Source organism: Lissotriton helveticus, chromosome 4_1, assembly GCF_964261635.1.
Source record: "Lissotriton helveticus chromosome 4_1, aLisHel1.1, whole genome shotgun sequence".
Taxonomy (NCBI): Eukaryota; Metazoa; Chordata; class Amphibia; order Caudata; family Salamandridae; genus Lissotriton; species Lissotriton helveticus.
In genome coordinates this window covers 1,110,232,950-1,110,257,392 of record NC_136063.1, presented here as the reverse complement: position 1 = coordinate 1,110,257,392, position 24,443 = coordinate 1,110,232,950, and the positions used below count along the sequence as shown (strand labels likewise).

At 45.2% G+C, this 24,443-nt stretch overlaps 1 protein-coding gene across 1 annotated transcript in view; it reads left to right on the top strand.

Annotated features, from left to right (window-relative positions):
- The window catches only part of LOC144828114 (dynein axonemal heavy chain 5-like), a 1,079,012-nt gene that overhangs the window by 245,701 nt on the left and 808,868 nt on the right, over window positions 1–24,443 (top strand). Inside the window, exon 39 of the mRNA XM_078686235.1 lies at window positions 17,670–17,816. Within this exon, the coding sequence (XP_078542361.1) occupies window positions 17,670–17,816 (147 nt within the window). The remainder of the gene's footprint in view (window positions 1–17,669; window positions 17,817–24,443) is intronic.

The following is a 24,443-nucleotide window of genomic DNA, read 5'->3' as shown; positions in this document are numbered from 1 at the left end:
AAATTAGTAATATTTTTCACATATCTTTTGATCTGTACACTTTTATCCGGAATATAAGTGCAACAATGTTGCGCCTTCAACATCCGGCAGACTCCGCCCTCTTTCGCTAATAAGGTGTCAAGAGCAAGTCGATTCTGCAAAACCATTGATCTGATCGCAACCATTTCGGTGTTGACCAGCAGAAATCCATGAGCTGTCTCAGTAGACAATACATCCACTATAGTAGACAATTTACAAATTCTGTGAGTGTTCAGAACCACTCCCACTCCAGGTATCAGTGCACTGAAAATACTACCCATAATTTCACCTATACTTTCTCTTTTACTACGCACTAAGCCATTAGTATTTTCATTGCTTCCAGCTTTCCCATTCACATGGTATATTTTCGGGAAGACAATGCCAAAATAGCAACTTCCATACCAGTGATCCGGCAATTTGAAATAAGCCTTGTCCCCACAAATATAATAAATTCCAGGAAACACAGGCTCTGACCCATTTTTGAAACCCCAACCTCCAATTACCTTGTAATTATGTTCGCATTCACTGGAACCAATGAAAACATTATTATAGTAGCTAGTCTTCTCGCGATGAAGACATAACTTTCCTTTCCTTTCAAAATCCAGCAACAGAGCAGGTCCCGCCCCACCATTTGAGGTGCCTTCCATGTTCTCAGCCCACTTTGGCCTTTTCTGACTTTCGTCATTAGCCTTCTTTTGTATTTTAATTCTTCTTTTCTCTGCCATGTTCAGGAACATCTTTTCCTGTTCACGCAAAGAACAAGTCAAGTTATCTCTGTGTGCGTCCGCTATGTCAATGTTACCTATAGTCAGGAAGTAGTCTCCCATATATCTAATTGTGTCACTTCTGGTATGTACAGGATTCAAGTTCCCACGTATAGGAAGCTCAGAAAAGATCACGTCATTATTAGAGTAATAGTACTGTAACGGTCCTCTTTTGTAAAATAAACTAGCTAAAATGCTACAGGAGATTCCATATGTCAACGGCAAGTGATGGTATGTCACGCCTTCAGCTACAGAAGTAGGTAGCTTCATGCAGACATAGCAATCTTCAATTTTCATAGTCTCTACATAGTGTATTAATAAGTTTGCGAAAACATTTAAGTGTGTCTTGTTCTTAACTCCATGATAATGTAGTCCTCCCTCATCTGATGCTTCTAAGTCTTGTTTTGTTTGTCTCAGTGCTCTCTCATGTCTTGCTACATTCTGTGTTGTCAGCTCCTCACTGTCAGTATTTACAATTTCAGTAGGGACAAGGTTAGTATCTTTACTCACAGCAAAGGGTATAAAGATTGTTAGTCCTATCCAGAGTAATATCAGGACAACTACACTACAGACACATACCTTGCAGCATGTTTTGCAACCGCTGCGACTAGGTCTACCACTCACGTTTGAATCAGACATTTTGGCTCAGAAGAAGTTTCTCGACCCCTCTTTGTGACTTTACACGAGTATCTTACTTTGTGCAAATTCACGGTGGCTAGTCTTCTTCTTCGTCAGAGTACTCAGGGACGGGCTCTCCGTCGCTTATGTCAGTTATATCAAGATCTTCAAGTTCTTCCAACACCAGAGTCCATTCAGGTGACTTGTATTTTTTGTTTTGTCTTTTTATTCGATCACTTCTTCTGTTGGAAGTATCTTCTTGTTTAGCTATGCGTGCACTTCTCCTTTCTTCTGCACGTTTTTCTTCTACCGTCTTTATCCTTAGTCTTAGCTTCTTTACGAATCTTGGTTCAAGATGCTTTCTTTTCTTAAGTCCTTTAGTTGGTACCTGGACTTCGTTTTCTTCTCTTGCCCTTTTGTTTTCATTTACTGTTGGTAATTCTGTTTCAGTTTCTTCTTCTTCTACCTGACTAATACCAGGACTCGCATCTATTTCTTCTGCCTGGTTACTAATCTGGCCTTGTTCAGGTAAATTAGGTGTTTGCTCTGCAAGTGTCTCTGATTCTGTTTCCTGAACACGTTCTTCTAATCCTATCTGATCCTGTTCAAGCACTTCGATCTCTGGACTTTCTTCTGCTCGAACTATTACACTATGTCTAGTCTGTCCCTTCCCGATATCAGGAGTCAGTGGAGGAGTATCAAACACTTGCTCTGTATCCTGCACTTGTTCAGTATCGGGCACTTGTTCAGTCTTATTCACTTGTTCTGTATCAATCACGTGCTCTGTCCCTGTCTGACCTTCTCCTTCCTCAGTTTTGATGTGAATCTCAAGATTCTGAGGTTCTTCGCCTGTGCCTTGCTTTTCCTCACTAGTCCACTCTCTACCTTCCTGTAGTCGCTCCCTTGTTCGAATGGGATCTTCAGTGAGATCAATTAATGGAATCCACTCTTCTGGCCATATGCTTGGCAGCTCGTCTTCAGCTACTCCTGGCTCAGCTTCTTGGACCCCTTCAGCAGGCTGGACTCTTGGTAGTTCGTCATCAACTATTCTTGGGTCAACATCTGCTGATTCTACAGCTCGACTGGTACTGGGCTGTACGTCGTCAGCTACTTCCGGTCTGGCTCCTGCAGAGTCCTCTGCTGGACGTGCTTCTGTTTCAGGCTCCTCGTCTGGTGGTACCTTCTGGGTGTGGCTGGCGTGTACCCAGCGTGGAACTCCAGCACACTTTACTGCTGTGGTAGTTACCAAGATCACCTGCCGTTTTTCTCCCCACCTTGGCTCCAGGCAGGTCTTCCGAGTGTGCTTCTTTATCTTCACCCAGTCCCCTGGGACCAGTTTGTGGAGAGGAGTCGTTGGATTGAGGATGGCGTCTTCTCCGATCTGGCGAGAGATAGAACGCACTTGGTCACCCAATCTCTTGCAGTATTCAAGCACCAAATCATCAGTAATACTCAACAGTTTGCTTCCTGGTACCCATGCTTGTCTCATCACTCTTCCCATAATGATTTCATGGGGACTTAGGCCTGTTTTGCGATCAGGAACACTTCTCAGTCCCATCAGGACCAGGGGCAGGGCCTTCACCCAGGTCATTTTAGATGCATCACACAGTTTTGCTAGTCTGTTTTTGATAGTTCCATTTATTTGTTCCACTACTCCAGAAGCCTCTGGACGGTAGGCACAGTGAAGCTTTTGGGCAATTCCAAAGGCCTTACAGAGTTCGTCGATCACTGCATTCTGAAAATTTGAGCCTTGATCTGATTCAATAGTGACTGGCACCCCGAACCTAGGTATCAGTTCTTTTAGTAAACACTTAGCTACTGTCTTTGCGTCATTTTGGGGAGTAGGGAAAGCTTCCACCCACTTGGAAAATAAACAGACCATGACAAGGACATATCTTTTCCCTTCACAACGGGGCATGGTGATGAAATCAACCTGTATTCTTACAAAGGGACCCCCGGACCTCCCAATTTTTCCCAGTTTCACCACAGTTTTCTTCCCTGGGTTCATCTTTTGACATGACAGGCACCTCTGGCAGAGGGACTCTGCCACTTTCCTGAACTTTTTACTGTACCAAGTCTGTTGGAATACTAGAATCATGGCATCCCTACCAATGTGTGACCCTTCATGTATCAACCTCGCCATTGTGCTAAGTAAGTGTCTAGGTAACACAGGCATACCAGTAGGACCTAAGATGACACCATCCACACGCCTTGGTCGACACCCATCGTCCTTCCACTTCTCTCTTTCTTGCCAAGGTGCCGCCTGCTGCCACTCTTTCACTTCATCCCATGTGGGCACTTCTTCAAACACCTGAAGTTGGCAGCTGGTTCCTGGCCCCCCTCGTTTCGGATTTACGATATACCGATCTCTGCCGCACCATTGGGCCACTCGATCAGCATAATCGCTTCCCAGTGATACCTTGTCCATGCTCTTCTTATGAGCAGCACATTTTACCACTGCCAGTTCCTTTGGTAACTGGATTGCCTCTAAAAGGTCCTGAACCACCTTTCCATTGCGAATAGGGGTACCTGATGAAGTCAGGAACTCCCTCTGTAGCCACAATTGGCCAAAGTCATGCACGACCCCATAACAGTACTGACTGTCAGTATACACTGTTATGCGTAGGTTCTTCCCAATTTGGCAAGCTTTTATCATATCAATCAATTCGGCTACTTGTGCAGACTTGATGTGATATAGATAACCTGCTTCTTCAATTTTCTCTAGGGACACTACTGCATAGGCAGCACTCAGGCCTCCTAGTTCATGCCTTAGACATGAACCATCTACAAATAGTTCTTTATCATGCACAGGCAATGGCGTTTCTTTTATGTCTGGGCGTGGCTTGGTATTGAATTCTGTTAGATCAATACAATCATGTTCATCATCCACCCCCCCTTCCATGTCCTTTGGGTCGGGGAGTAAGGTGGCTGGGTTCAGAATACTGCACCTAACAATGTTTACATTTGCAGCACCCACAAGAATCCTCTCGTATTTAGTCAGCCGACTAGGGGTGAGATACTGAGTTTTTGTTCTGGTCAACAAAATTACCACTCCATGCGGAACATACACAGTTACCGGATGTCCCATGACAATTGACTCACTCTGTTCTAAGCTGGCACAGGTAGCAGTGACTGCTTTCAGACAACCTGGTAATCCAGCAGCCACTGGATCCAAGGTGGCAGAGAAATATGCCACAGGCCTTCTGGTTGTGCCATGTTCTTGAGTTAGGACAGACAACGCGCAATTATCGCGAGTGTCACAGAATAGGGCAAACTCTTTGGAATAGTCTGGCATTCCCAATGCAGGGGCTGTGCACAGACAATTTTTCAGTTTGGTGAAGGCCATTAGGCTTTCATCATCCCATTCTACAATATCTGGCATTCCTCTCTTGGTCATTTTTATCAAAGACCTGGCTAGGACTGCAAATCCCAGAATCCACTGCCTGCAGTATCCTAGTACACCCAGGAACATTCTGATCTCTTTTTGAGTACGGGGCAACTGCATCTTTTGAATTATCCTCACTCTTTCCGATGTCACTTTTCTGACACCTTTCTCTATCTGGTGCCCCAGATATTTCACCGATTTTGCACAGAACTGTAACTTGTCAGGGGACACTTTATGTCCCTTTTCACACAAGTGATTCAGCAAGGCAATGGTATCAATCACACAATCCTTATGACTTTTAGACGCCACCAAGAGGTCGTCTATGTATTGCACTAAGACAGAGTTCCCAGGTAAGACCAAAGTTTCCAAACATTTTTTCAAGATCTGATTAAAGATAGAGGGGCTCTCTGTATACCCTTGAGGGACCCGGTTCCAGCAATACACGTGACCTTCGAAGGCAAATGAGAAAAGAAATTTGCTATCTGGATGCAAAGGAATGGAAAAGAATGCATGACACAAGTCTATCACAGTGAACCACTCAGCATCCCAGGGAATCTGATACAGAATCACTGCTGGGTTCGGGACAATAGGGCAACAGGGAACTACTATTTTGTTGACTTTTCGTAGATCCTGTACTACTCTGTACTTGCCACTAGGCTTCTTGATGCCCATAATCGGAGAGTTACATGGGCTACTCATTACTTCCTGTATGATGTTTCCTTCTAGCAATTTCTGTATTTCCACAGCGACACCAGCTTTCACTTCTGCATTCATTCTGTAGGGTTTAGTATTAGGGTATACTGCATTGTCTTTTATTGCTATCTGTATGGGGTCCACATTTTTCATTAACCCTACATCTTTCCCAGTAAAGTCCCACACCTCGGGCTTCACTGCTTCTTGGAGTTCTTGGGGTAAATCCTGCATGGTCATTCGTTTAATTTCCGAGTCAGGGCGGACTAACATTAATTTATAAATGCCGTCTTCATCTGGGGTCTGAATTTCAACACCCTTTGGTGTGCAGAAGATGGTACAGTTCATTTTGCACAGCAAATCACGTCCCAGTAAGTTTACCGGACTGGTGTCACAAACGACAAATCTATGCATTTCCTTAAAGTTTCCAATTGAGATCTCCATGGGCTTGGTAACAGGAGTACTAATCAATTGATTAGACACACCCACTACTTGGATGGCTTCTCCCGAGAGGGGTAGGTTTGGAACGTCCACTGTTCTCACAGTAGAACGGGTAGCGCCAGTGTCCAACAGGAAGGTGACATCATTTCCGTCAACCTTTCCTTCAATGTATGGTCCGGACTAGTCTACCGGCAAGGAGGCGCCAAGTACGCACTCCTCGTCCTCCCCTCTCAGGCCCCGTCAGTACTGGTCATCACAAAGGAAGGTATCATTTAAAAGATACTGCGAAGTTGCTGCATTTCTGTTCTCATTGCTTTCCCATACTTCTATTTCATCTCCCTCTGCCTGTTTTCCCCTGTACACTTGCTTTGGTGCTCGGGGCACCTGAACTGTTTTTACCTGTGGTTGAGTCTTTCTCTGTCTCTCTTTCTGCGTCTGTGGAGTTAAATCAGGAGTTTTAGGGTTATCTTCGGGCAAGTAAGGACACTCCTTACGCCAGTGCCCAATTTCGCCGCACTGATGGCAGGGAAATTTCTTCATAGCCTCTTCCCTGCTAATTTTGGGCCGGGGCTTGCCCCCTCCCCCTCCCCCAGGGCCTTCGTTCTTAGCATTTTTGACCATGTTACTCAACTGCTTTTCCTGCTGTTCTGCGAGCTTCACCTGAGCCCACATCACTTTCTCCTTTAGAGCTTTTTTCTTTTCTGCCATCTCGTCCTCGCAGTACTTTGCGTACCGCAGGATCTCGTCTACCTTTTTGGAGTGCCAACAGATCTTGTTATCTTTTATCCACTGACAAATTTCAGGTCTTAAACCGTTTACAAACCTGTAAATGAAGTGCGTCATGTCCTTCATCTCGATGTTATCTATACCACTGTATGTTTTAAACACCTGTAACAGCCTTTCATAATAGGAGTGCACTGTCTCCTCTCTTTCCTGCGTTGTTCTATCTATCCTGGTCCAATCAGTTTCCTTAGCTGGCACTTTTAGTTTCAGATGCTGAATTACTTGCTCATATTTTCTCATTACTTCTTTCGATGGTTCCCCAGTTTTCTCATCTCTCGGGTATTCCTCACTAGGCCAGGCTATGGCTATTTTACACTCGGTCCATAGATCGACCGGGACCACAATGTCGAAAAACCCATCCAGGTCTTTCCACAGGCATTTCTGCACCTTTACAAACCTTTCCACTTGCCGGTACCATTCAACTGGCTTCTCACGCAGTTTCGGGAAATCGTTAGTAAAGGACACAATATCCTGTCTGGACCATGGAACGTGCACATACCTCCCACCGGGTACCTCGCGCATGGGGCATAAAGTTTCGGGCTTGTCTACCTCTCTCAAAGGGAACTCAGGGGTTGCTTGTCTGGATCGGGCCTCCTCTTTCTTATGTGCCCACCTCGTTTTCCATTTTTCCACGTCTCCCCATTTTTGCAAAACTGCAAGCAACTCTTTAATCTACAACTTTCTCCCTGACACATTCAAGTTCTCTAAATCTTTATCTGAGAACTCAGCTCGGTATGGTTTCTGCAAGGGCTTCGATCTGGATATATCTATCCCCATACTAGCTGCGGTGTCGGTCAGTTTTTCGTGGAGCACCCTAGTACTCCGGGTAAGGCTTTTACACATAAACAGCAATTCTTCCTCAGAATAAGTATTCAATCTGTCTAGCCCCACATTTCCTGCCATTAATTCCTCTATTTCTACTCTCAGTTTGTAGAGGTCTAAAGGTTTCGTTTGCGGAGCCTGTTTTTCTAATTCACGACTCCAATTTTCAATTTCTTCTGGCGTTACCAAAGAGACACTCCTAGTACCTGTTGCTGACTCTAATTTAATTTCTTTCGTATCAAAAGGATTATGCCTCTTCTGCACTCCCTTCCCTGTTTGTTTGTTTGGCAGGTCAAAGAACACAACTTCGGACTCGCACTCACTGGACTGATCGTCTATCAATAGGGGCACTTGCCTTGGCGGGGCCATCACTGGGTTCATAACCGGAGGGTTTAGACTTCCTTGACTATTCCCGTACAATGGAACCACTGGTCCGATTGTTACCGGAATAGTCAAAGCTTCAGGACTGGTATTTAACTGGGAAATTTTCTGAATTATTTCTGACCTCTGCCTAGCTATGGCCTCTTGCTCCCTTTCGTCTAATACTCTTCCTAAGGTTCGGTCAGGTATTATCTGTGGGGTCAGTTGAGGCGTAAAACACCACCCACCATAATTTGGTTTCGGGAACAAAGTTCCTGTCCCAAATGACCTGCGCTCCTCCCCATATGGAGGCTGCAAAAAGGGCACTCCTGAACTTAAGGGCTTCTCTTCGTTTTCATAAAGAGGTCTGGGGTAAAAGAGCTTTTCACGGGAATATTTTTCCTCCGGGATCCCGGACATACTGGGATATATATTTCGTACCTCCGGGGGCTCGGGCTTCTCAAAATAGGGCAGTACCTGTCCCCCTCCCCCTCTACATAGGGATCTGTCCTCCTCCTTAATAGATGGACGTTGGGCAATTTCTCCTGTACTGGAAGGTCGGGCTCCCTCATTATAAGGTGGCGGACTTCTCGTAAAAATGTCATCTAAAAATTCATCGTCTGACTCCCCAGGTGCTCCCCAATGCTTACTCTTTTCTGTCCTTTTCTCTCCCCCAGAAGGGTTACCTGCTGGCATCATGGGAAACAGACCCTCAACAATCATGCTCTGCCTCCACTGTTTCATCCTCTTATCCCTGGTCTCTTGTTTCAGCCTGGGGTACCACTTGGTCAGACCTTTGTCCATACGGGGTTTCTCTCTTTCAAAAGCCTCAATCTCCCATTCCTCTAATGCCTCATACTGCGTTAGTCTCGGTCTGGGATGTAATTCATTCATGCGGGTTCTCAAATTAAATAAAATCCTGCCATTGAAAGTACCGTCTATCGGAAAAGCCAATACTCCGTCATCTTTTGTGTACTTCACCCAATTCTCCAACCACACACAGGTATTGTACCCTCGGTCAAACATCATGAATGAGGCAGGAGTATTCGGTGGCGGGACAATAACGCCTTCCCTAGATTTAATCGGTTTGTCCGTTTTGAAATAATTCTTTACCCTACTTACAAGGGACATCTTTCTCTTTCCTCCGTACATAATATCGTATCTATTGGCTTTCCACTGATCCCTTTCAAACCCTTGGTTTCTCGGATCGGGTCTAGTCTCTGGACAATACGAGTGCCACATACGATTTCTACGCTTAACTTTGTTTACAAAGCTACCTCCAATCAGAACGCGCCTTGCAAATCTGTGCGACCAATGAGGTGCGCGCGTTCAAATAATTTCGGCCAATGGGTGCGCGGCCCCTTCGTGAGACAGTTCCCACTCCTCGGCGCTTCACCCCTCCTTTACAATTCCAGCCCCGCTACCCGCCCGCTGCTTCTACCAATCCCAGCGCGGCACGGAGTGACGTCAGAGGCGCTTCGCGGCTGACTCCCTCCCTTCACAAGGTAACGGAAACTTTCTTTCTTTCTTTCTAAAGTGCTCAGTGCTTGGTTATTTAACAACGAATACACATTCGCCACAGTGCTCAAGTGTCTAGACAGAAAGATTTCTTTTACTGCAAGTAAACTACTTCCATTTACTTTTCACGCGCTGCGGGCAGATCTCTTCCGCCTGCCCTTCACTCTAGCATCGGTGAACCTGTTATTCCCCTAAACTCATCCACTTCTCCGGGATATATCTGAGTCTAAGGTTTCTCAGCGGACCCCTCTGCTTTCACCCTAGCTCCGAGGAACCTGCTACTTTTCCGATGTGACCCTTACTAGGTTACGCCACTATGGGAATTTTGCCAATGAACCTCGTTACTGACATTTATTCACACATGTATTCAGAAAAACCCTAGTTAGTGCTTCCCGGTTATCCTAACCTGCACCTAACTTTCCTTTAAGCCTGTGACCTCAGGACAATGGATTCTATTCACCACTTGCCCTTTCAATTCCCCGGGGAGTTCGGACAACACGAAACAATACGGTTTACGAACGCATGGATTAATACATATAGCAATATAAGAACAAGAATAATAACAATACAACAATTCATGAATTTCAGCAGCGTATTCACAAGAGAATGATCAGCTCTCTCAGAACAGCCGCTCTTATAGCAGCATTAATGTACTAGCAGCTTCCGACTCAACTAGTCTAACTAATCCTGCCTAACCTTTAACTAGTCCCTAACCATCCTCTGATCTACCAGAAAACTGATAGAGCGCGCGAGGTCACCCAGCCAATGATTCCGCCGTTTCCGGCTTCAGGGCCCATATACTTTCAATTCACACTATTCATTGACCAGGCGACTTCACGGGCTGCTACCAATTGTGTGTGTTCCCTACTTGTTATGACTCAGTGTACCCGACTTACCATCCACCGACACGGGTACCTATGACTTCAATGGATCAGGGGCCTAGCTGTAAAAGGAAAGGCAGCAAATGCAATTTCAAAATGACATTCAATGTTGTTTAAATGACCACGGACAACTGGAAGTTTTAAAATGTTTATCTAAAGTTCGTTATCATCTAACATCAGATATACAAGAATGAGGCAATCAATAACCAAGATAATGTAAATTATATAGCTATAGAGAAATAACGACAGGGTAACCATTCAAATGCAATATGGAATGCAAATGGGAAAAATACTATATAATCTCAGAAATGTTTTAGCATGGACAGACTATGCATGGGTAACTATAGGAGAGCCTATAAAGAGTAACACGCTAAACTTAAAGTGAAGGGACCTTTAAACAGTCTAGGTAAGGAGGTTCTAGACCATATCAGAAAATGACAAACTGCAATGCAAAATATAATCTCTAAAAGGTAAGGTGACATGGGAACATATCATGAAAAATATGCAAATGACTTTACATTTCAATAGTTTGCGGCAAAAGCATGGAAAATCAACATATGCAAAGGTGTCACTTTATTGTAGCAAAAGGTAGAAATATAGAAAGGTGCAAGTTTTAAAGAACTTAGAGCAGTATTTACCTAGACTGGTGTGGAAACCAAACCCTGGCCACGGGTCAGTTAAGGACAGGAAACCCTCAAGGAAGGATACCCCTCAAAGGACAGCAGGTGCAGAATGGACACCCCGGACAGGACAGGATACCCTCAGATTAGGAATCAGGACAGGACCTCAGGACTGGACAGCAAACCCTCAGGACAGGACCGCTCAGGACAGGACCGCACCCGCAGTTTGGAAGCAACGCCTGCGCTCCACCCTCTCTGCAGCTATCGATCAAGACCCCGATTAGGGTCAACGAACTCCCAGCAAAGTGCTTCGCCAGCACTTTAAGGTTCAGTAGAACCTTAGTCTATGGTCAATTTCGGACAGAGTGCTCCGCAGCTCTCTGTATCTTCAGTCACCTATTGAGTACGATGGGTCAGTGACAGGTCAGCTAAACCAGACAAGTCGGACAATTCCCTAGGTAAACCCAGGGTAGATATACTCTTTTGTGACGGTGTACCACCCCCCAATGTTGCAAAGTGTCCGAATCCCTCAATTTGGATTGGTCCTAAGGTAGGATTTGGGTAACACACCAATCAGAATAGACTATTTAGATGCTTTATTATCATATTTGGGTACCGCCTAGCAAGATTGGGGTTCCCATGAGAAACTGCACAGAAATACAATGACAATTGTACAAAGTAACAGAATGGGGACACATGATTTCGTCCAGCCGAGTTTTGCAGGTCAGTTCTCAGGAGCGTCTTGCCCATCCCTGCCAACTGGCGGAGTTCCATCAGCCAAGGTTGTCGGTGCCCCAGAAATCGCACATGCGTAGAAGGGACCTCCAAGATGGCTCTCGGTACAGATAGACCCCCATTCCCCGTGGTACATGAAAAGTAAGCGAGAACAAATTAATACATAGAAATAACGTTATGAAATCACATCACAGGGTTGTACTTTCAACTTATCATCATAACATATACTTATGCAGTCTAAATGTTAGCTACATGGATACAGGCACAAGAGCAGTGGCACAAGCAGTACCACATGATGGGCACAGCTATGTATTACGCATGCGCATAAATTTCCCTCCACTTCTGCAGACGCGTCAGGACACGTGAGTGTGGCTGACGCATGCGCAGTAACTAAATACAAGCGGCGGCCATTTTATAAACACGGATTAAAGTAGTTAGGAATACACATAGGCAAGCGTCTCAACCCTTATTCAAACTTAATATAAACATTAGTAAGACGTACACTTATTACTTTGTTACACATGAACGAGGTTCTTGAATACAGCAAGGTCGCAAATATGCGAAGCTTTGCTTCATCAGGGGTGCCAGGGTTCCCAAGGTTTGAATTTTGGAGAGGGATATCCTACCACTGCCCCATTGGTGTGTACCCCGTACATGTATGAATGTATCCCATTGGGCAACCCAAATTGTATTTTGGTGCTTTGATGCTCTGAACTGATTCCCACCAGTAGGAAGTATACAAAATGCACAGTGCTCATTGAATGAGGTCCATTTTACACCACCATCATCGGACTATTTCTGTAATCTGATACTATGCCAGGGCAAAGGGAAAGTTGTTACTTTTGTCGAGAACGTGTCAGTTTGCCAACTCTGCCCTGACCTCCTTCAAACATAACTCCTTACAGAGCATATCACTTTACATCTTGCCACTGTACCAGCAGAAGCATGAGTTAGCCCCAGCAAGTAGCAACTGTTGACCCCTTCTAAAATGTGAAAGCAGTAGCAAAATATCCCCCTCGTCCACAGTGGCAAGAATCCTTGCTCTTAATATTGCTGGTCCTATATCACAAGCTGGTTGTTATTAGGCCTGGGTGAAAATTGTGTCATTTCATTTGCAGAAATGACTCAAAATGACCAGAAAAATAGGCAAATTACATGTTGCAATGCTAAATGCCGGTCTGGATCTAGCATTATTTTCAGTGAGAAATGTATCCTTTCCCACCCTGGAGCAAATTAAACAGTTGGTGACGGAATTTAATGAGGAAGCGGACAGGGAAGTGCAGCATATGGGTAAATACGCCACTGCCCGCACATATGGCGAAGGGGATAGACCCGGCGCCCTCCTGGCCAGACTCGTCCGCAATGAGAGACGACAATTGAGAGTGGGTGAGCTAGTGTCGAGTTCGGGGGAGACACTCACTGAGGAGGGGCAGATACTTGGGGAATGTAGACAATATTACTCCAATTTATATAAATCAAGGTCCACGGGAATGGAGGAGGCGATTGACGACTATTTAAGCTATATCAAAATGCCCCAACTGTCCGACGGGCAGAGGGAATTCCTCATGATGCCCATACAAAAAGAGGAAATAATAGAGGCGCTTGAGAGCATGCGGTCTGGTAGTGCCCCAGGAGCTGATGGGCTGACTGTTGGCTTCTATAAAGCCTTCAAAGACCAATTGGTTCCACTTCTCTCCCAGCTCTTTGATGATATATGCTTGGAAGGCAGCATGCCCCCCACATTGCGGGAAGCTCTTATTGTGACGCTTCTGAAGCCAGGGAAGCCCTCCACTGAGTGCGGTTCATACAGACCGCTGTCCCTTATCAATGTTGACGCGAAGCTCTATGCCAAAGTACTAGCGACTCGCCTCGCATTACTCGCCCCGGAACTGGTGGCTCCGGAACAGGCCGGATTTATTCCGTCCAGGAACCTTACATATAATATACGTACGGTGCTAGGGACAATGCAGCACGTGAAGCCGGAGAATAAGGCATTGGCAGTCTTCCTCGATATGGAAAAGGCTTTCGACTCAGTGGAGTGGCCCTTCATGTCGAGAGTGCTCAGGAAGCTGGGGCTGGGCGAACCTTTCCTGCAAATGATAGGCGCCTTGTATTACAGACCCACGGCAAGTCTGCGTTTAGGTGATAGGGTCACGGAAGCTTTCGACATTTGCAGAGGCACCAGACAGGGCTGCCCCCTATCCCCGTTATTATACACCCTGGTGGCGGAACCCCTTGCTTGCGCGCTCCGAGAATATCACAGCCATGAAGGCATTAGTTTCCCTTCATACAAAATCTGCATCTCCACTTACGCAGATGACACGCTCCTAAATGTCAGGGACCCAGAGCTCAACCTTTCCCCCGTGCTGAGGGAAGTGGTCCAATTTGGCGCACTTTCTGGATTAAAAGTAAACTGGACGAAATCGGTAGCGTTCCCACTATCCCCGGTCACGAGTAAGTTTGTTATGGATTATCCCTTACAATGGTCTGAGGATCCGGTTAGATATCTGGGCATACAGCTGCACTCTGATCCGGATATATTGGTAAGGGAAAACTATGGGGTAGCCTACAATAAGCTGACGGAGGATGTGGACAGATGGTGTAAGCTCCCGCTGTCTCTGCGGGCCGCATCGCACTAATGAAAATGGTTGTATTGCAGAGGTTTTTATTCCTCTTCAGTAACATTCCGGTGATACTCCCTAGAGCCTTCTTTAAACTGCTGACGCAGACTCTTACGCGGTTGGCTTGGGGTGGCAAACAACCGCGGGTCAAGTGGCAGGTACTGACGCTCCCATATGAACAGGGTGGCCTGGGTGCCCCGGACATGGAGTGTTATTACAGGATCGCGCAGGCGACTCACTTGCACACGTGGATACATGGAGATCGCAATATTCCTCATGTGGTGCTCGAGACTCTGTTTACGGACCCCCTCCCCCCACCGGCTACGGTATTTCAGCCGCCCACGCGACGGGTAGGTTTTCTGGATTCGATAGCATCAACTAATCACGCATGGCACTCGCTGGCACAGAGACGGGAAAGTGCACTCCTGTACTCCCCTCTGACCCCGATTGAGTGGGCTGTCTGGCTGGCGCCATTGCGGGAGAAAGGGGTCACGCGCGCTCTTAAACAATTGGGCATGTCGACTCTGGGAGACCTGTTTCAAGACGGGTCGGTGGTTACGTGGGAACAGATTGTCAAATCCCGAAACTCGGACACGCTCCTGCACCGTTTCCACCTACACAGAGTTCGCGCAGCGCTTAATGAGCTACTTGGACCGACCATGGCCGAGCCGCCCAAACTCCCAGAGTTGACATATGTCATAAAAGCGCCCTCGCCGACCCACTTGATCTCGCGACTATACAAGTCGGTACAGCACCAGAGGGAACAGCCGCTGTCGAAAGCACGGCTGGCTTGGCAACGAGACCTCGACATACCGATAGATGACTCCATGTGGACATACTGCTGCCAGAACACTAGGAGGGTTTCGCTCAACGCCAGGCATAGAATTATACACTTTAAATTCCTGCAGCGGGTGTACTACACTCCGGAACGCTTACATAGATACGGCCTTCGACAAACATCAGAATGTGAACGTTGCCATACACTGGTGGCCGATTTCATACATCTGGCATGGTCTTGCCCGGGTATCAACAACTTCTGGGAAGACATATTTCAAGAATTAGGGCAGATATTAGAGCTGGAGCTCCCGGTCGACCCGGCGCTGGCTCTACTGGGCCATACAAAGATCCTTCCTCCAGCGACACGTCGCCTGGCAGATATGGGGCTGCTGATAGCTCGGCGGGCGGTGGCGCAATGCTGGATGCGAGGTCCGCTACCGACCAAACAAAGGTGGGCCAGGGATATGCTGTATAGCTGCACTCAGACGCAACTTTATAGTGAGCTCCAACCCCCAGTTAGCAGACCGAAAATTTTTTGGGACTTGTACCTAACTTACCGATCCACCAAAGACGCGACGGAGTCCGCTCAGGAGGAGATGGAGGAGTGGCAGGTAGAGGAGGAGAGCACGGGGGACCAGCAGAACAGCACACTCTTCCCCGAGGGGGTCGGTTGATGCGGCAGAGGATTTCCGGGTAGTACCGGAGGGACAGACGACAATAGCTACCATGGTTATGAGTGACACATAGAACGAGGGGACTGGTGGGAGGGGATGGACGATGGGAGGGGGTGGTTTGCGGTGGGTATAGTGTTGGGCAGAGTAGCTCAGGGTGTCGATATGGCAGAGCACTGGTGAGGACAGGTGCATAGGCAGCATGGGGGAGGGGGAGGGGAGCGGGATTGTTGAGGGAGTTTAGTTAGATCAGAGTTAAGATGGCGTACACATACATTCCACGTTCCAATCCATCAATGCACGACATTCATCGATCCGCTCTTCTGGAGTAGGGGGGGCGGGGCGGCGGGAGACTGCAGGTTTGGGGCGCAGGCTGGGTAGCGTGCTCGAGGATGTTGGTCATGATCTCTGTATTGTAATTGTCCCAGTAGCTGCCGGCCCCAGGGTTATAGGCAAGGAGCTGTGTGAGTGTACTAACGCCAAATAAAAGTTTTAAAATATAATTTATCCTTTCCTTGCATCCATTGGACACAAGGACACATTTCGTGCAAAACAGTAGCACAAACTGGTGTGACGCACTTGCTTGCATTCTGTTCCTTTGCATTGTTCCTGTGCTCCTCCAATAGGATTTTTACCTGAATTAAATCTCAATCATGCAAAGTTGTGTAAAGGCATAATTTCGATGATTTCACGTAACAAGCATGATGTGGAATGCCAGAAATTAGTAGGGGTGGGTGGAACTTGCGGAGTTTCACTCTGCAGAATGCCGCTGAGTTACATAAAAACTCTGAGATTCCGTAGGAGTTGTGCGGACAGAGGGAATCTGGCACTTTGCGCTGATTTTTTGAATCGGTAGCTTGCTCCGCACAGTAAAATCAGTGTGAACTGCACCACGCAGCACGCCTGAGGGTCGCTGCTTCCTTTTGCCGCTTGAGTGGATTTTCTACTCGTGCGGCAGCTTTCTCAATGCTAATGGCCGAGACCTGCCATGACTGTTCGCAGTTAGAAATCTCACTGGTTGGTGTTCTAGCGCCCGATAATTGTGCTAGGGCACGCAAATTCTCGCTCGCCAACTTGACAGTGGCGAGCAGCGCAGTGCGTGATGCAAAATTCTGCCACATGGTGGGTGGCAGAGTTTTTCCAGAACTGTGTGTTCCAAGCGGAATGCGGAGTGAGCAATACTCCACGAACTCTGTCAGTTTTGCGGAATTTTCAAGAAATTACACAAGATTAAGCCAGCATAATGACATTTATGTTGTTATTGGATATCGTAAGGACATTTTCATGTTCTAGGATTAAGATCAATATAATTTGCAAACCCATGCTTACCTTGTTGATAAATAGATCTTGATGGAAGTTTTAGAATATTGATAATCCACCTGGAAAATACTTTTGAGTACTTCGTATTTGTGATGTGAATTACACTGTGTAGACTGTGGCTTGTAAAGCTTTCTTGGTTCCTGGGTTCTGAAGGTTGTCTCTAAGACTACGCTTGACAAACATGGGGACATTGATAATGTGATTATCGTACACGCAAAGTGGGGTTAGATGAAAACCATTGAATAAAGCTAGGTTGCGAACATCATAAGTGCACGCATCCCACACCACCACATCTAGTGACAACGTATGTCAACAAATTGCTTTTTTATTACTTACTCTTCAAATCTTAATGTTGAAAAATGCATTAACCCAAAGGTTTTCTTCCACAAACCTATTGCTGAATGTTCTTTCCATATTTCTTGTGTGCTTGGGGATTTGTATTTTTCACCAGAATGTCTTTTTTAAGTTCAAAATCTGTTTTCTATAATTAATAAGAAACCGAAAAATATATTGTAATATATTGCATGACACCTTTATGTTGGCTTTCCGATTTTCAATGACTTGTTCACCATGCTGGCATTTTTTTTTAATCAGCAGCAATGCTTTTAGTGTACATAACTTTGCTTTCTGTGTCATCTGTTAAAGGTCATGCAGACAACAAATCAGAAGTTCTTGGACCTCCTAAATGATTTGATTGACATGACAACACAAGACCTTACTAAGATTGAGCGTACAAAATACGAGACTTTGATTACCATTCATGTGCATCAGAAGGATATCTTCGATGACTTGGTAAGTTCAGACAGTTTATAAACTTTTGTTTAAAAAAGCAACAACTACGCGTTGAGGTTTTCCTTTTATACAGTGCACTTGAAGACAGAAATACACTATAACAATGCAGGTCTGTGTCCCCGGACTCTTACAGGTCCCAGTTTCATAATAGCCCAAAAATATACAGGTGACCATGCACATAGATCAATAAACACACATGCACCAATGCATAAAATCAATAATCGTAAGTAGTCACGTGGTGAATGGAATACTGGGGTTGTGCTGAAGGGGCTCAACATGAATGCAGCAGTGTAGCACAATATGATGTGCACCAGAGGATAAAGTAGTTGCACATCTTGAGATCACTAGTGGCAGGCCCAGTGGCTGCTCCTCCGCTATGGTGGAGGAGCTTCGACCACCCCCCAGCTTAAAAACTTGAAAAATAAAATGATAACGAAAGAAGTTTATTATCGTTTTTATTTCAAGTTCTAAGGGCCGGCCCGAGTCTTGGAGGAGGGCCATCATGGGGGCAGTCACAAGGGGAACTGGTAGGCACTGCTGTCAGTGCACATGTGGGTTTGGCCGGCCGTCTCAGGACAGCCAAACAAACATAAGAACTGAGTTGTCTCCAACCCGAGCTGCGTTGCCGGGATGGAGACAGCAGGCACCGCCTCCCAGTCTCTCTGGGAGCACAAATTCAGGGCACTCAGGCCAATCCTGATGCTGCTTTCAAGCATAGGAGCAGCATCAAGATTGGCTGCAGGGGACTCTGGGAACTGCAGCGAGGACTCGGAGCATAAGAGCAGCAGTTGGCAGGTATGTTCTTTTTTCCTTTATTCATGTTTTTTTGTTCGTCATCTATCCCCTTCGCCCACACAACAGCTGAAGCGTCTAAGACCTCTGAACACTGATCCTAGTCGTAGAATATCTCTGGTCCTCAACTGGGTATTAGGTTATCCAGATTTTGGCTCCCTCAGTTCGGCACTGCATTTCAGCGAAGCCAGAGATAAGCCCTCAGAAGGAAGCATTCGCTGAATCTTTGACCAAAGGGTAGCGCATGATTCCAATCGAGGGTATATGATGGTACCAAAGAACAAATTTACACAACTGTATAGCCCTCAGGAGGTTCATGAGGATGACAGTACAGAACCAGAAGGCTCCACTCTGACCAGTGTCTTAGACGATGCAGTGTCCACTCTGGGATTAAGAACAATCATATCTTCACCAATACCTGCCCCTTAATAAAAGCGAGAGACAAACACAGGGGTAGCAAGGGTGAAGAGCTCATTGAGAGGCCCCAACAGGCTGAAGTGTTGATATTAGTGTCTGAAGAGCATGAGGGATTGCCCCAGCTGTCTCTGGGCCCTCAACAACACCCAGGATCAGCTTACCGTCTTCTAACTTGAATATTTCCAGTCAAACAAACTTTTCAATCATCGCAAGACCAGGCTAACCGGGCTGCTTCTATTGTCTAAGTGATTTTTCTATAGTTTAAATACCTGAAAGAAAAACAGGCAATGTTTGCAACAGTCCTGGGTGCGTAGATGCAGGGACTGGGGAGAAAGTTTGACATTCTTCCTAATCAAGTACTTGAACTCCAGCAGAAAGCTTCAAATGACACCCAAAATACTTTCTCACAACAAGTCTCCCTCTTTTAAAAAGATCAGCTAGAGGATCAAGAAAATAGGGCGAGGTGCACTAATTTAAGATTCATGTGTATAACAGAGGGCCAGAATAGCCCTACAATAGAGGTTGCTGAGCAGCTGAAAGTAACCTAGGTGCTCACTAAGATCAAGGTCAACCTTACAATAATGAGGGCTCACAGAGTCCCATTTACAGCTAAGTCGAATAGATCACAACCCAGAACAAAGTGGTGAACATTGGAGTTTATAGGGTAAAAGAGTAGATTTTGACGGCAATCATCAAACATAAAGACTTTAAACTTCCAAAGGGTTTAGCTCCACTTCTTCTTGATCATGTTGTTTGCATCAGCTAGTATAAGGAGGGCATTCAAGCAAATCATTTCAGATATTCGAACCCTAGATGCTCAGGCCATGCTGCTGCAACCAGCTAAGTTAAAAGTGCTTGTAAAGGGGACATTTTGCATGTTTTCTGACATTGACTCTCCACAACGGCTTCTCAGTGACCCTCAAAGGGCCCCGGAGGGGAGGAGGTTGGGTCTGATGCTACTGTTTATGTTAAATTGATTTATTTTTATGAAGTCTTAACTGAACTGTATGAGAAACTCTGACTGCTCCTTTTGAATCTATGATTGAACGAAATTATGAATTCCACCACATTTAGGGAATTCTTACATGCTCAGAGTTTTTCTTTTTGGGATTTGTTTGATCATGGGGGTTATGGTAATCAAGGTTAAAAACTATGGTTTTGTTGTGCGGGTGTAGGAGCACCAAAATATACTACTCATTTACAGGCTAAGTTCACAGCAGTAACCCTTTCTCTGGACTCCTTGGTTTATAATTTGGTAAAAGTAGAAGTGTGGGCAAAATCGATGGGTCTTGGCTTTCCTCTCTTTTTGCGCTCAACCACCTGTGCGTATCAATGCAGCACACATATGATTGGAGCAAGTTTGATCAGAGGAACAATGGCTCTCACCAAGAGGGTGGGAAGAGAAATGAGCGGGGGTTGGGTCTCAGGGCCACACAGGGGTAGGTACAAGGATGGGCAGGTAGAGAGGAGGAAGGGTGTCAATGGTGGGAAGAATGTTTGGGTGGCTTTGAGGGATGAGAAAGCACGACAAAAAGGTTTCAAATCACAAATATTACGGTGTAGTCATGAATGGGTCTTTCGTATTGACTTTTGCTGCTCTATTTTGTGCTAGGTGTATCAGCTTAAAGTTACATCACTGAATGTCAATGGGCTTAATAATCATGGGGGTTATGGTAATCAAGGTTAAAAACTATGGTTTTGTTGTGCGGGTGTAGGAGCACCAAAATATACTACTCATTTACAGGCTAAGTTCACAGCAGTAACCCTTTCTCTGGACTCCTTGGTTCATAATTTGGTAAAAGTAGAAGTGTGGGCAAAATCGATGGGTCTTGGCTTTCCTCTCTTTTTGCGCTCAACCACCTGTGCGTATCAATGCAGCACACATATGATTGGAGCAAGTTTGATCAGAGGAACATTGGCTCTCACCAAGAGGGTGGGAAGAGAAATGAGCGGGGGTTGGGTCTCTGGGCCACACAGGGGTAGGTACAAGGATGGGCAGGTAGAGAGGAGGAAGGGTGTCAATGGTGGGAAGAATGTTTGGGTGGCTTTGAGGGATGAGACAGCACGACAAAAAGGTTTCAAATCACAAATATTACAGTGTAGTCATGAATGGGTCTTTCGTATTGACTTTTGCTGCTCTATTTTGTGCTAGGTGTATCAGCTTAAAGTTACAATGTGAAGGTATACACCCAGGCTATCTTAACAACAAGACACTAGCTATGCGCATGCACAAACTATTACCAAAGAAGAGAGTATAAACTATAACACAAACAATGAAATTGATATCAAAACCAGTTTGTTTTAATTAAAAGAGGATTAATTTTTACAATAACATTTTGTAAACATGATGAATTGATACAAAAAAGTGATATTCTTTATATATAAAACATATAAGTTAAAAACATTGGAAGGACAATAGTATGTGTCCTATCTACTGTTGCTGTGGCTGTAGTATGTCAGTCAACGCGTTTCGACACGTCGTGGTGTCTTCATCAGGACAATTATATTTTCAGCCAATTTATCTGGTTAGACTTTTTTTTAAAAAGTCTTTTAATTCTTCCTTTTGGGACAGGATAAGTGAGGCACCTTTATTTCTAATATGGCATGTGAAACCTTTGGTTTAGAATTTCACTGCTCCCTTCTCACTTAACGTATTTTCAATTCTTTATGGATTTTCTTAGTTCAGAAGTCCCCTTGTGCACGTTCTCGGGAAAGCCTTCCGAGTATAACAGTCACACGCTTGGAGCCGGTAACTGATGCCGGTGAGGGTTTCCAGACAACCGCGGGCGGAACCGATGTTTGCACGTGGCTCTTTTAAAATCTTTTTCTGAGGAAACCACCGTTCAGTCTTTCATTCCTGCAGGGAGACTCTCGCAGGGTGAATCGGTCTTTTTTTTAAAACCGCAGAAAGCAGCAATTAGCGTCACGGGGCGCGTACTTCTACCAAGACTCGATTTTCTTAATCTTTGCTGGAGTCTCTATGGCGCTCTCTGTCGTAATAATCGCATCAGAAAACGGCAGCTCTTGTGAAAACGGAGGGCTTAAAGTTACATCACTGAATGTCAATGGGCTTAATAATCAATGAAAGAGAAAAGCAATACTGTCCTGAGCAGCTAATGATAATATGTCACTTTTGCTACTTCAAGAGACCCATCCTAAAAACTGTAACAAAGTAAAGGCCTAATTTTGGATCCCTTTCAAAATGCTCGTAGAATCCTTAGCGTCTGCTGAACTTAAGAGGGTTGCATTTTAGCTTCTAATAAACTTTCAGTGTCCGTTAATAAAACCCTCCGTGATAGAGCTGGGAGTTGGATGGCTGTCATAGTAAAAGAGCAATCACATTTAAAGTAAGTAAGTAAGTAAGCTTATTGTTTGTAGTTAATTAAAACCTTTACAATTTTGTTGCATAATAAACAAATGATTTAAAGATAAAATGTACAAACTAGCAGGGTGGTTAAAATAAAAATGTCTGTAACAACTATGTGAGTAGTATTATTCTGAATAAAATTACAATGTCTCAGTTCATAGCACTTCACACTTCGGTTTTGTGCCTTTTCTCTCCTTTTTCTCAGTGTTCACGATTAACTGTGATGCCTTTTGACAAAATTTGGCAGCCCTGCAAGCTGTCTGCAGCTGGAGGCTGTTCAGTGCTAGCATGACGGCCTGACGGCATGATCTAATTTGAAAGAGACAGAATATGTGGAGTAGATAATTACGTCTCAAAGTCCTCAAAGACAGACAAATGCACAATATATGCATCAGTGATTCTTCCGTTTGGCCACATAATCTACAGGCAGGGTGTCTGGTCTTTTAAAATGAAGAATCCTAGCCGTAAACTTAGTTTTGTTTTTTGGGTAGCTGGAGTTATATGGTTAACTAAATAAGGTTGAGGCTCCATTTTCTCATACGTGGCCAGCACCGTCCAACCATGTTTTTTCTTCGCTAATGCGGCTTTATCTATTATCCAAGATTTTTGCTTTGCAGCCCCATTGGCTGCTTTTTTGAAGGCCGCAAACGTTTGGTTGGTATTCCATGCCTTTTCCATTTTGAGGCTTGACAGTGCATCCTCCACTACTGTTTTCCAGGCATTTTTCGCCTTTGTCTGGTTTTTCATCTCAGTCCAACAGAGACCCATGAGCCAGTCCTCTTGTGCTGCCCTTAATTTCTAGCCTGTTTTTAGTGCAGCCGCTTGTCTGACTTGGCGCTGATTTTGTAGATCAAATTCCAAGCGTATCTGAGCTTCGGATACGAATCTCGGGATCCGAAAAATGTTTTTAAACAACTCTGATTGTTGTGTGTTCAGGAAATTTGCGTCTTTTCCTTTATACAATTCCGACCCGTATGAAAGAGATGGTAAGAACTTTGCCGCGATTACCTTCAACAGGTGTGTATTAGATGGGCATTTCAATTTCGTTTTTAATAAGTTTAGAGCGAACCGTAGTTTGTTTGCCTGCACCTTTCTATATGATTGATGCTCTTTCAGACTCCACCTGTCGTCGACTACTACTCCCAGGTATTTATAGGAGGTGGTCTGCTCTATTGTGTTGCCTGCGATGTGCCAGTTGGGGGATTTCCTCCCTGCCCGTGAGGCGAAACAGACGATCTTCATTTTTTTGTAGTTAATTTGTAAGCCTTGTGCAACGATATACTCATGGAGCTTCGAGATGGAACGTTGTAGGCCCAACGGGGTCTGACTACAAAGTACGATGTCATCTGCATACTGTATGCTCCTAATTTTGTAGTTGGCCAATTTCGGTGGATCACTTTGTGTCTCTGCGATGCACTTGTCCAAGTCCGCGGTAAAGATGTTGAAAAGAGTTGGTGCCAGTACACAGCCCTGCTTGAGGCCTACATGGGTGGGGATTTTTTCTGTTGTTTTGTCGCCATTGCCTAGTTTAATTCTCACCCAAGTGGAAGTATATAGATTTATGATGGCCCGCAACAGCTTTGATGGTATTCCCCAGTTGGCCATCTTTTGCCATAGTGCCTCCCTCGGGACTGTGTCGAACGCCGCTTTGAGGTCTACAAAGCACGTATACAGCTTGGTTGACTTTTCCCGTGCTTTATCCACCAAGAGGTTTAGCGCCAGCAGGTTGCATGATGTATTTGTTCCCGGCCTAAAGCCCGTCTGCGTGATCGGCAGAATCTTGTTTGCGCTAACTCAGTCTTCCAAGGCCCTCAGAAAGTTCGAAGCATAAATTTTGGCCTCAACGTCTATAAGCGCAATGAGGCGGTAATTTGCTGGATCAGTCCTTATACCTGCCTTGAAGATAGGATGCAAAATGCTACCTCTCCATGACTGGGGAATACTCTTGGTCTGGAATACCTTGTTGTATAGTGGGGTAAGATATTCTGCCCAAAAATTTTGATCTTGTTTAAAAAGTCCGTTTGGTAAGCCGTTTGGTCCTGGTGCACCTT